The 14,009-nt window shown below is 35.3% G+C and overlaps 1 protein-coding gene across 1 annotated transcript in view; it reads left to right on the top strand.

Moving 5' to 3' along the window:
• LOC131234537 (uncharacterized) overlaps window positions 1-14,009 on the top strand; it is a 32,293-nt gene continuing 18,284 nt past the window's right edge. The window contains exons 1-3 of the mRNA XM_058231478.1: window positions 1-49; window positions 1,671-1,886; window positions 2,584-2,774. Coding sequence (XP_058087461.1) covers window positions 1-49; window positions 1,671-1,886; window positions 2,584-2,774 — 456 coding nt within the window. The remainder of the gene's footprint in view (window positions 50-1,670; window positions 1,887-2,583; window positions 2,775-14,009) is intronic.

The raw sequence follows: 14,009 nt of genomic DNA, 5'->3' as shown, positions 1-14,009 counted from the left end.
ATGGGTTCTAGGCACTATGGGTCACTGAATGGACATCTCAGATCAGGAGGTAAGGTCCATTTAAGGTGATGGGTTTCTTAAGCTAAGCGGAGAAGATAATCTAGCTGTTAATGGAGGATTTCAATTTGATGGTTATTCTTTCATTCTGATTTGCATGGATGGTGTGGATAGGTCCTATGTCATGGTGAGGCCCATCATTGGGATAGTCGAGATGAAAATCTCGATGGTTAATGAGATTTCGAGTTGCGGCAGCTTTCTCACGATATCGAGTTCTCTCATGAGAACTTGTGATCACCACTCACGAGGCTATAAGAAGCCCTAAAATCGACGCTTGTGATGGACTGGAAAGGTTCTAGGAGCTAGGGAGCGGTTGGGATAGTGCCAGCACCAGAAAAACAGAAAAGATTCCTTTCGTATCCCTCCTTTGGCTGCGGAAAGGAAACCCTACAATAGAGGGTTAGGATCGTTCTAAGATACACGGGTGACTAGGATTGACAGACAAATCGAATGCCAAATTGCCAACTCAACCATAAAGATATTTTCTACTTTCAAAAGTTACACGAGTGCAGGTTGGTTTTGCGCCTGATCTCGTGCACACTCAAGCGAGATAGACCGTGTGAATCTCTGGGATTTTAATCAAGTTTGGACGCCCTACCAGATAGACAGATTAGATCTTGTTGAGGAGTCATGAGGGTGGACCACGTCAACTTGAAACAAATGGCGTCCATTTAAACGGAAGCCTGGTGGGAAACGTGGGAGAAAAGAGAGAGTTTTCTCTTTTTCGAGAGTCATTGGGTCAGCCCTTGTTGACTGAGCTCCCAGGTCCGGTGCACAGCGAGTGTACATAGAATTTGTGAACACACTAATCTAAAGTGGGGTCCATTGATATTCTTAGTGAAATCCGTTCCAACCATTTGTCTTGAATAGGATTTTCGGGCCATCCCACCAAAGATGAGGTGGATCCAACGTTCAGGTGGGCCATACTTCCAAAGTTTTAGCTCCAATTGTAGATTTCTACTAGTCTGATGGTCGGATCATTCCGAAATTGAACATCAACGGTACAAATGACCACTTTAACTAGAAATCAATGGATGAATTTTGGATCGAATGGCCTAATATACATTTATGATATTAAATACTATTTTTACAATATTTATTATTATTATTATTATTATTATTATTATTATTATTATTATTTATTTTATTTTTTTCTCTAAGTTGTTTAGTGGGTTGCATCCCGATCCGCGCCATTTATTCATTCACTCAGCCCCGTATAGGGCTTGTATCAAAAAGATTAGATTATCTTAATTTGTAAGTGTGCCATGATACATGATTATCGATATATTTAAATTAACTGTTGGATATGAAATTTTGATATCTATTGAAATTTAGTGGTGGTTTGTGACTTACCAAAGGATGGTGGATAACGTAGGTTATTTGTATCATCACACAAACATGTTAATTTATATTATAATAGTAACACTCGAGTACTAAAAAGTACAGAGTGTTACAATCTACCCCCCTTAAAGGGAATTTCGTCCCTAAAATTCAACGCTTCTACCATAAATGGGAAACGAGGAAATCCATTTTATAACATTTCTAGTCATTCATTACTTTCCCTGTGAGGCATATTTGTGTGCACTAATTATCAAAATTTGGGGTTGTTATAGAAGAACTTGCCCAAGAGGAGTCTTCTGAAGAAAGAGAAGACGAAAAATCAATTGCGAGTAGTAGCTCCTCGGAGGATGATAAAACAGAAGATGAGGGTGAGGTCAATATTGATGAAGATGATATTGTAGCTGAAGATGTTAGAGTTGCCCAAGAAAACTCACAAGACGTAGCAACTCCAATTGGTGCAGCTAGCAAACACTCCTGTGGAAGAATAGGTATTGGATTATGGGGAATTTAACTACTCGTCGGTGGCCAACATTACCATGATTTTCAGCGTTAATTATTCCTCGTTGCCAACATTATGGGGAATAATTGCCATGATTTTGAGCGCCAATTATTCCTCGTTGCCTCATGAAAAACCAACTATTTCGTTGATTAATATTCTTCTCATTGACCCCAAATACTTCCAATGATTATGGAGGTTTCTTCGTCGTGGGAGGTAGAGCTTTCTGTACCGACATAGAATATAGCAAAGGCATTGATATCTCTAAATAAGCCTTTTTCAACTCTATAAAGCGTGGAGGTCGATTAAAACATAATGACCACTTGAGCAATTACGGAAGTAGGTAGAACTAATACTGAACATGCCCGAACAGATGATAACACAATTGCGTCTTCCAATATTATGTCCGTGATTGTCCATCCTGCTATCCTTATGTTGGAGCTCATTGTTATAACAACTCTAACAACTTTAGATTAAAGTATTGTGGCTAAGAAACCTACTTTCAACATTATTCTTACAGCAATCATTCCTGAATCATTAAATGCTCCTATTGTTGACCTTTAACTTCATCTACTCATTCATTCACAATTCTACCAACAAGTATATTTTTTAAAATTTAATATTCCTTCTTTTAGTAGAATTATTTTTCTCTTTCTCATTGTATGTTATGTTTTTTGCTCTTCTTATAGCTGCAGCAGTTCTGAGCTTTTCTGCAAGCTCAAATTCAATGACAATCACATCTGATGTACTTTCATTAGATAATGTTTTCCCTTACAAGTTCATCCTTGTCAAAAATGCGCTTTTGGCAATTGCTTGTATATTTAAAGATATAGAGCAGTGGCCCCTCCTTGGTAATGCCTTTATGATTTTAGATAATACTGTGAATCTTACCAAGATCATAGTTTTTAGCCTTAATAACTCCTTGTCTCAGTTATGTGACTCTCTTTAGCAATTAGAATCTTCTTAGAGCATTAAAATTACACCAGAGGCATTGAATCACTAAGAAGAATTGTCACTTAATGATGACATCTAGACGATCTTTACTTATATCTAGATACTAAAGAGAACGTGATTCCCTTTAAGAGCAAGCAAAAGCTTTTGAGCAAATATTGGCATCACTATCATCTTCTTCCCTTGAGATGTAAATTCCCCCCTTTTCCTTAGACTGAGTCGACTTGGAATGTGACACAGGGATGAACGTGATGAGGATAACTACTCCGAATCCACGGAGCTTCTCTGGACTCCTCACAGAGACTTCTCGAATCCACGAGGAAAGAAAGCAGAAAATAGAAATAAATTCTAATAAATTCGAAATTGATTAATTGATGAATAAAAACGAGTTCACAACCCTTTAAATAGGGGTACCAAGCAATGGGAAAGAAATCAAAATCAAACTACAACTCAAACTCTTAGAATCCGCAACTTACTATAAATAGTAAACTTACTAGACGGTCGTGATGTCTACTAGTGCACAAGGTTTTCAGCTAAAATAGTAAGTGTCCTATTTGGCTTTACCAAACCGTTTTTCGAATTATTCTAAGCTCTTTTCACATTGGGCACAACTCCTAAAGCCCAACGGATGAAGAGTTATAATCAAACTAAAACTTACTATTTATAGTAAAAACAAAATTAAAATAGGGAAACGACTGTCGATCCAGGGGTTTTTCACGATTTCGGGCTACGCAACCCTGCATGGCAGAGTTGGTTGGCTAAAGTAGCTCGTTCTACCCCAAAATCATATATTTTACGTCAGGCAACTCATTCCGAATTGTGAGATACATCCGATCTAAGGTCCGACGGTCCGAATCACTTCTGTCGCCGACCAGGCCTTTTCTGATCCATCTTAGCCATGAAACTGTCCGCGACCCACTCTACATCAGAATGGGTCGGATTGGCTGAAGTATACTAGGATTGCACATTTTCAACTAACATATCAAAATATTCTCATGTGTCATCCGAATCCTTATTCATGAACTCCCCATTGCACATCATCTTTACAAATTGACGCATGGGTGAAGTCAATCCATTTTAGAAAAATATTATGACTCACCAAATTTTATAGCAATGATGCGCAAGCACTTAGAAGATCTTTAAACATCTCCCAACATTAGAAGAATGTTTCTACCTCTTTTGTGAAAAGTTCATGATGGCCCTTCTAATAGTGTTAGTCTAATGAACCAAGAAGAACTTTTTAATGAACTCCTAGATCATCTTAACGCATGTCCCAATCGATCTCAACCTTAGAGTGAAGCTATGACTTGGCATTCTCCTTCAATGAAAAAAGGGAACAATTTTAGTCTTAGGGTGTCATTCGATAAATTGTTAAAGTGTAGGGTAGGTACAATCTCATCAAACTTCTTAATATGTAGATATGGACTTTCAAAATCAAGTCCATAGAATTTCAAAAGTAGTTGGATCACTCCCAGTTTAAAATCCATGTTTCTTTTATTATGTAGAAAAATCACGTAGGAATGGGTGCTTGTACTATCTAGTTAGAAATAATCATGTAAGGTTCGTGTTGGAGGACCATTATGCACGTCATTCTCATTTTGTAGTTCTTCGACACGTTGATGAGGTTGATTCTCAGCCATGTTATTGGCCAATTCAGACGATCTCAGGTGTTTTCTAATATGACGATGGATGAAAAGTCCTTCAACTAGTGCTCATTCACTTAAGAGATGAAAAGTATTGTCACGAACCCACTTGGGCATGAACCACTCAAAACCTAAATCTAAACATAAACCTACTTCTACAAAAATAGAAAATTCTGAAATAAACTAAAGTAATAGGGATCGAAGGATAATACTTGATTAATGATTCTAGGATAGATTCTAAGAAATAAACAAACAATGTTAGTAAATGAAATTCTAAGAAAACCCTAATATAAAAACGTAGAGAAAATTAATCTTAATGCTACATAAATTCTAACCCTATAGTATTTCAAAAAAGCGTCGCCAAAGTCCTCGGAATAATTAACACCAAAAAGTTTATTTATCCAAAAGGACGACAACCTCAAGTGCAGGGCTGTAATGTAGTTTTAACTCGGTGTGACCAATATTGAATCACCAAGGACTTATATTTGTGCGTTTCTTAAAACACTTTAGACTAATTAGAACTAAAACTAACTATGAAATTAGATTATAAGAAGTAATGATTGAAAATTGAATAATATAATGAGAAAATAAATAAAGCAAAACACCAGAGCACCAAGGTTCCACTTCTAGCTAATCTTAATGTTTAATTCATTTTATTCAATTATATAACTCAACTGGAATTGAAGTCATTTCCTATCCAATTGGATAATGGAGCAGTTAATTCATCATTCATAAATGAAAATAAATTATGAACTTCAATTAATCTGGTTCTCACATAAAGCACCAAAGTATTGATCGCATGGAATTCAAAACATATATCATTCCCTTAGTCTACAATAGATCAATGGATTTATAAATCAATCCCTTGCAAACTAGATAAGCCATCAATCTTAGCCTTCCTAAGCATACAAAGTGTTCAAAGTGGACAATATATTAGACTAAACTAAAACTAAAACTTTATTCAAACCAAACTAAAACAATTGTTCAATAGTCAAACTAATAACTTGAATAAAAGTAAACTAGAACGTTAAAAACCACTATAAACTTCACCTCTTAGCCCTAGCTAAGAGATTTAGCCAACTATCATCATGATTGAATTAACCACTAAGAAAAACATAAATTTAATAAATATAAATATATATATATATATATATAATAAATAACAACAACAACTTAGAATCGAAAGATTAGAGAGAAAGAACAACTTCGTAGATACTCCACAAGTCCTTGCTCTCTCCAAAACCCTAAATTGATACCTAAACATATTTTAGGAACTCTTATTTATAAGATTTACAAGTCATCTTATGCACTCCTCAAGAAAATCACAAATTAACATTAAATTTACGTAGTCGCTTACACTGTTGATGGGTCTTCGATGACATAGAAGATCTCCTTAAGGGATCGAGTAGGAATACAAAAAATGTCCAGCAATGGTTTTTCAAAATTCAGAATCTATCGATGGCATCGAGTAGAAACATAATTTTTTGTCCAGCAAGCTTCTAGAATTCCTCAATTTATGCTAGATAGCATCGACTTCCCATTGAAGTCCACTCGATGGCATTAACTCCCATCGATGGGATCAAGTGTCTTTGAACTTCTTCAACTTGCAACTTCACTTTAAATCTTCAATTTTCATCCTTCCTCACTTGGTTTCATTGGATCTTTGGCACTTGAATTCTTCAATATTGATCTCTATAGATCCAACCCTTCATTTGGTCATTCTTTGAGCATTAAATCACCGCTTTAATCGTCCTTTTCATCTTAGCTCTCCAAATCACCTCGCATAGCAAAACACATATAATTAGATCAATTAAGCACACCTATGCTTATAAAACCAATGCACAATAAGGGAGAAATGTGCAATATTTCACACTTAACAACGAGGTCATAGATCTTCTAACCTTTTCCTCCCTCCTAGCCCCACAGCTGCCTATTCCCTTTTCTTGTCTTCCTAATTCAGTTGCGCAATCGTGCAACACATCCCTATTATGTGAGTGTGAAGCTGATTTTGTATCTCAATATGATTCAAATACTAAGTGAGATGCACCATATAAAACAATGAGCATAATAGTACCCCACTGTTGGAACCTTTCTAGGGCCTACCATTATGTTTACTTGCCCTTTAATTGTTTTGGAACCACCAAATAGTGGGACCCATTGTGATGTTCTTATGTAATTAAACTCCACCATGAACCCCATTTAGGCACGTATGGGATCCAACTTAATGTATGTATTGTATCCATGTTGTGGAGCATTACGTTGATTTATGTGTTGCATCCAGCCACCCTATACAAGGCCTTCTTTGATGTATATGTTGTATCCATGCCACCCTACCTTGGGGGCCTATATTTGATGAATGTATTTTATTCCCTCCAATCCATTCCTTGGACTACAAGTGAGGCTTGTTATTCGAGTCCCACACCACACATGTTTGAGCTCATCTAGGTCCATCCTTGATTGTGGACCACCTTGTTGGGCCTTGCTTGGTGACATTTGTAGGACTCATTCGATGTCCTTTTAAGGCCTATCATGATCGCTTGTAGACCCTACTTATAATACCTCGTATATTTCACCATACTCGATCCCAACAAATACGTAGGTGTTATCATTAAAGAACAGTACAAAGTAGATTAGGTACACTTAAGAACCTAATGAATATGTCCGATCACCTAAATCTTGGGCCTAATCATGTGATCTATTAATTGAGGGCAAAGATCTAGGTTGCCCACTGTTAATTAATTAAAATAATCATAGTTTAATAAAGTTCAACTTAAAATCGAGATAACTAATGGATCAGATCTTGATTATCCTATACACAAACTAAATTGATCTCAATACTCCAATGGCCTCCATATCAAAGGTACAAATTAATCATAGTCAAATCACCATTTTCACTAATCTAATAAAGACCAAACAATAAAGTTAAACATCCAAATACATCATACATATAAAAAAAAAAAAAAACCCCTACATCTCAATTCACCATATAAACGGTCGGATTAACCAACAAGCATTAGATAATCCGTTGGTAGGCCATCGACCTCGAAGATATAGGAAAACATTTGTCTAAGCGGTATTGATAGCCCATATGGATTGGATTATTAAGACCATGTGTTGAATAGTTCAACTTGAAGCTACGAGTACTTAAAATTCGTGAAGAACCTCTAGTAGAAAAAGAAAGTTATCTGGATATTTTCTAAAATGGCATATAACATCATGGTGGGGCCCTCAACCGACCCCACAGTGACCCTTAAACTGATTCAATTACAAATAAGCATTCTAGTGGGGTCCAAAAGGGGCCCACTCGCTGATTAAAGGTGGGCCCACATGCTGGATAGAGTTCAGAAAAGTGCGGGCCACCTAGATTTGATCTGCTGTGATTAGGACCATCTAAAATGAGTTGTCCTAGCTGGATGGACGATGGATATAGAATGCATCGAACAAGGTGGGTCCATATTAGGCCCCACATGCTGGAGGATTGAGCAGCCCACACCACAACGGACCTTAAAAAGTTTTAACAGTGGACGTTCATTCCCCACTGATTCATATGACGTGGTCCACCTAAGATTAGGATCTGTTTCATTTAGGGCCCCATGCCCCAGTGGGTGGGTCTCACTGATGCGGTGGGGCCATCCCCAAATGAGCTAAAAGAATAGATGGACGGTGTGGAATTAAAGCATATACATCATGTTGGGTCTCACACCAGGGACAAGTTGTTGTCCCTTGGCATATATATTATTATTACTATTTTTTTTTTCAAATCAACATGGTGGGTCTACCCACTGTCCCAGGTGGTAGAACCGACCCCTTAAGGATTTAGCAAAATGGGTGGACGGCATTTATCTAACACAATGTGGGTTCCAAAGTGGGCCCCACAATCTGGACGATTTAGATGGAAAATAAATATTATAGTAGGACCTAGGAAGCTTTTTAATGGGAGGCATTCAATCACCATTGTTTCATGTGGTGGGGTCCACAAAAGACTTAAATCTACTTCAAATTTGGGCTCGTACCCTAAAATGACAAGGCAAGGTGGATGAACGGTATGTGTAAACAACATATGCATTCTGGGGGGAGAATGTTACCAATTACACCCTCATCCACTACGCCAAAACAATGAAAAAAGGACGGCTGAAAACTGTATCAAATCATAATAAAGGACAGTTTTGAACCGTCGCATGGGCCATCCTATTTTGCGGCGTCGTATTACTTAAAGGACAGTCATGAACCGTCGTATTACTTAAAGGACATTTAAAGGATGGTTATGGACCGTTTGTAAAGAAGGACGGTCATGGACCATCCTTAAAAAGGACTGTTATGAGCAGTCTCTAATGAACCTTAAAAGGATGGTCATGGACCGTCCTTAAAAAGGACTGTTATGAGCAGTCTCTAATGAACCTTAAAAGGACGATTATGGACCGTCTCAGATTTGAATATTTTAGAAAAATATGGATGACTTATAGCCATCAGAAAATTTCTTAAAAAAGAAAAAAATCAGCAACAATTTTCTTTTTGTGTCTTTCATCTAATAAAAAAATATTCAACCAAAAAAACATTATAATTCAGAATTATGAAAAATTACAGATTTTCCAAAAAAGTGGGCACACTTTTTTAAAATAAAACTGATCATTAAAATAAAACTAATGCAAAAAAGTGTTTCAATTCAAGTTAATAGAAACAACAATAAAAATTAAAGCTTTGTGAAAAAAGGGGGCATGTGTTAAAGGGATACATCCTTGATTCTCGTGCATGAGAGTCTAATGATGATGAGAACAAGAATCACAACACAAGGGCCCGTAAATACGGCAATGTTATCCTACAAAGGAATAGGATAGTATTAGATGTTAATGCACTTGATCAAATTGCACATAAAGTTTCGATTAAAGTTATAGTTTAGTAAAGGTTTACAGTGCCATGCATGGATGATAAGGAAGCTTAAAAGAACTCAAAAACTAAGCCCTTTTCTTTTCCTTTGCAACAGATTATGTACAATCTTATTGAAACTAAGCAATGAATTAAAAGAGGGTTTAAACAAATATAGAAACAACAATAAATTAAGGTTAGGTTTAGGTTATAGGTTATAAGTTTAGGTTATAGGTTATAGGTTAAAGGTTTAGGTTATAGGTTTTGGTTTAGGTTAAGGTTATAGGTTTAGGTTTAGGTTATAAGTTATAACTTTCGGGAATTAAGAATAGGTTAAGGTTTAGGTTTAGGAAATCAAGTTCGGGTTCGGGATCGGGTTTAGGTTTGGATTTTCAAGTTTAGGTTTAAGTTTAGGTTAAGGAGTTAAGATTAGGATTAGGTGTAGGTTTAGGTTTAGGGATTTGAGAATACATTTAGGTTTTAGATTTAGGTTTAGGTTTAGGTTATAGGTTTAGGTTGTAGGTTTAGGTTTAGGTTATAAGTGTAGGTTATAGGTTTAGGTTTATGTTAGTTTATAGGTTAAGGTTTAGGGAATTGAGTTTAGGTTATAGCTTATAGGTTTAGGTTATACGTTGTAGGTTTAGGTTTAGGTTTAGGTTTAGGGATTTGAGAATAGGTTTAGGTTAATGTTGTAGGTTATAGGTTTAGGTTATAAGTTTATGTTAATGTTGTAGGTTATCAGTTTAGGTTATAGGTTTAGGTTTAAGTTTAGGGATTTGAGAATACATTTAGGTTTTAGGTTTATATTTAGGTTTTACGTTTAGGTTTTAGGTTTAGGTTTAGGTTATAAGTGTAGGTTATAGGTTTAGGTTTAGGTTAGGTTATAGGTTAAGGTTTAGGGAATTGAGAACAGATTAAGGTTTAGGTTTAGGAAATCAGATTCCGGTTCGGGGTTAGGTTTGGGTTTTCAAGTTTAGGTTTAGGTTAAGGAGTTGTGATTAGGATTAGGTGTAGGTTTAGGTTTAAGGATTTGAGAATACATTTAGGTTTTAGGTTTAGGTTTTAGGTTTAGGTTAAGATTATAGGTTTAGGTTTAGGTTTAAGTTATAAGTTATAGCTTTAGGGAATTGAGAATAGTTTTAGGTTTAGGTTTAGGAAATTGGGTTCAGGTTTAGGATCGGGTTTAAGTTTGGGTTTAGGTTTTAGGTTTTAGGTTTTAAGTTTAGGTTATAGGTTTAGGTTTAGGTTTAGGTTTAGGTTAAGGTTATAGGTTTAGGTTTGGGTTTAGGTTATAGGTTATAGGTTTAGGTTATAGGTTAAAGGTTTAGGTTTAGGTTATAGGTTTAGGGATTTGAGAATAGGTTTAGGTTTAGGTTATAGGTTTAGGGATTTGAGAATAGGTTTAGGTTATAGGTTTAGGTTTAGGTTTAGGTTTAGGTTTAGGTTAGGTTATAGGTTATAGGTTTAGTTTAAGGTTATAGGTTATAGGTTTAGGTTTAGGTTTAGGAATTCAGGTTCAGGTTCGGGTTCGGGTTATATGTTTGGGTTAGGTGTAGGTTTAAGTTAAGTGAATTAAGTTTAGGTTATAGGTTTAGGTTTAGGCTACGGGTTTAGGGCTTCAGATTCGGGTTCGGAATCAGGTTTAGGTTTGGGTTTTCAAGTTTAGGTTTAGGTTTAGGTTAAGGAGTTGAGATTAGGATTAGGTGTAAGTTTAGGTTTAGGGATTTGAGATTAGGATTAAGTGTAGGTTTAGATTTAGGGATTTGAAAATATGTTTAGGTTTTAGGTTTAGGTTTAGGTTTTAGGTTTTAGGTTTTAGGTTATAAGTTTAGGTTTTAGGTTTAGGTTAAGGTTTAGGTTTAGGTTTGGGTTTAGGTTATAGGTTAAAGGTTTAGGTTTAGGTTATAGATTTAGGGATTTGAGAATAGGTTTAGGTTATAGGTTATAGGTTTAGGTTTAGGTTTAAGTTATAGGTTTAGGGATTTGAGAATATGTTTATGTTATAGGTTTAGGTTTAGGTTTAGGTTAAGTTGTAGGTTATAGATTTAGGTTAAGGTTATAGCTTAAGGTTAAGGTTATAGGTTTAGGTTTAGGTTAGGTTATAAGTGATAGGTTTAGGTTTAGGTTTAGGAATTCAGGTTCAGGTTCAGGTTCGGGTTCGGGTTATATGTTTGGGTTAAGGTGTAGGTTTAAGTTAAGTGAATTAAGTTTAGGTTATAGGTTATAGGTTTAGGTTTAAGTTTAGGCTAAGGGTTTAGGGATTCAGATTTGGGTTTGGGATTGGGTTTAGGTTTGGGTTTTCAAGTTTAGGTTTAGGTTAAGGAGTTGAGATTAGGATTAGGTGTAGGTTTAGGTTTAAGGATTTGAGAATACGTTTAGGTTTAGGTTTTAGGTTATAAGTTATAGGTTAAAGTTTAGGTTTAGGTTTAAGTTATAGGTTTATGTTTAGGTTTAAGTTATAGGTTATAGGTTTATGTTATATGTTAAAGGTTATAGGTTTGACCAGAATATAGGTTTGAGTTATATGTTTGGATTTAGGTGTAAGTTTAAGTTAAGTGAATTAAGTTTAAGTTATAGGTTTAGGTTTAGATTTAGGTTATAGGTTTAGGTTTAGGCTAAGGGTTTAGGGATTCAGATTCGGGTTCGGGTTCGGGATCGGGTTTAGGTTTGGGTTTTCAAGTTTAGGTTTAGATTAGGGAGTTAAGATTAGGATTAGGTGTACCAGGTTTAGGTTTAGGGATTTGAGAATACATTTAGGTTTTAGGTTTATGTTTTAGATTTAGGTTAAGGTTATAGGTTTAGGTTATAGGTTAAGATTTAGGTTTAGGTTATAGGTTCAGGTTTAGGTTTAGGTTTAGGTTATAGATTTAGGGAATTTAGAATAGGTTAAGGTTTAGGTTTAGGAAATCGGGTTCGGGTTTGGGATTGGGTTTAGGTTTAGATTTTCAAGTTTAGGTTTAGGATAAGGAGTTGAGATTAGGATTAGGTGTAGGTTTAGGTTTAAGGATTTGAGAATACATTTAGATTATACGTTTAGGTTAAGGTTATAGGTTTAGGTTAGGTTTAGGTTATAGGTTATAGGTTATAGGTTATAGCTTTAGGGAATTGAAAATAGGTTAAGGTTTAGGTTTAAGAAATCGGGCTTAGGTTTGGGATTGGGTTTAGGTTTGGGTTTTCAAGTTTAGGTTTAGGTTTAGATTATGGAGTTGAGATTAGGATTAGGTGTAGGTTTAGGTTTAGGGATTTGAGAATACGTTTAGGTTTAGGTTTAGGAAATCGGGTTAAGTTTTGGGATCAGGTTTACGTTTGGGTTTTAGGCTTAGGTTTTAGTTTTAGATTATAATTAGGTTATAAGTGTAGGTTATAGGTTTAAGTTTAGGTTAGGTTATGGGTTAAGGTTTAGGGAATTGAGTTTAGGTTATAGGTTATAGGTTATAGGTTATAGGTTAAAGTTTAGGGAATTGAGTTTAGATTATAGGTTATAGGTTTAGGTTATAGGTTATAGGTTATAGGTTAAGGTTTAGGGAATTGAGTTTAGGTTATAGGTTATAGGTTATAGGTTTGGGTTATAGGTTATAGGTTATAGGTTATGGTTTAGGGAATTGAGTTTAGGTTATAGGTATAGGTTATCGGTTATAGGTTAGGTTATAGGTTAAGTTTTAAGTTTAGGTTATAGGTTTTGGGATTTGAGAATAGGTTTAGGTTTAGGTTAAGGTTAGAAGTTTAAGTTAAGGTTATAAGTATAAGTTTAGGTTATAGGTTAAGGTTTAGGTTTAGGTTATAAGTATAGGTTTTGGGATTTGAGAATAGGTTTAGGTTAAGGTTATAAGTATAGGTTTAGGTTATAGGTTAAGGTTTAGGTTTAGGTTATAAGTATAGGTTTTGGGATTTAATAATAGGTTTAGGTTAAGGTTATAAGTTTAGGTTATAGGTTAAGGTTTAGGTTTAGGTTTAGGTTACAGGTTATAAGTTAAGGTTTATGTTAGGTTTTAAGTTTAGGTTAATGTTATAGGTTTAGGTTATAAGTGTAGGTTATAGGTTTAGGTTTAGGTTAGGTTAAAGGTTAAGGTTTAGGGATTTGAGAATAGGTGTAGGTATAGGTTTAGGAAATTGGGTTCGGGTTTAGGTTATAGGTTTTGGGATTTGAGAATAGGTTTAGGTTATAAGTATAGGTTTAGGTTGGGGTGTAGGTTAAGGTTTAGGGAATTGAGTTTAGGTTATAGGTTTAGGTTATAAGTTATAGGTTTAGGTTAAGGTTTAGGTTGTAGTTATAGGTTTTGGGATTTGAGAATAGGTTTAGGTTATAAGTATAGGTTTAGGTTTAAGAATTTGGGTTCAGGTTCGGGTTTATGTTCGGGTTTAGGTTATACGTTTCATTTTAGGTTATAGCTTAGAGGTTTAGGTTAAGGTTTAGGTTGTAGTGATAGGTTTTGAGATTTGAGAATAGGTTTAGATTATAAGTATAGGTTTAGGTTAGGTTGTAGGTTAGAGTTTAGGGAATTGAGTTTAGGTTATAGGTTATAGGTTTAGGTTAAGGTTTAGGAAGTAGTTATAGGTTTTGGGATTTGAGAATAGGTTTAGGTTATAAGTATAGGTTTAGGTTAGGTTGTAGGTTAGAGTTTAGGGAATTGAGTTTAGGTTATAGGTTTAGGTTATAG

Source organism: Magnolia sinica, chromosome 19 (genome assembly GCF_029962835.1).
Source record: "Magnolia sinica isolate HGM2019 chromosome 19, MsV1, whole genome shotgun sequence".
Classification (NCBI taxonomy): Eukaryota; Viridiplantae; Streptophyta; class Magnoliopsida; order Magnoliales; family Magnoliaceae; genus Magnolia; species Magnolia sinica.
The sequence above is the reverse complement of the archived record's forward strand: the minus strand, read 5'-3'. Positions and strand labels throughout refer to the sequence as shown.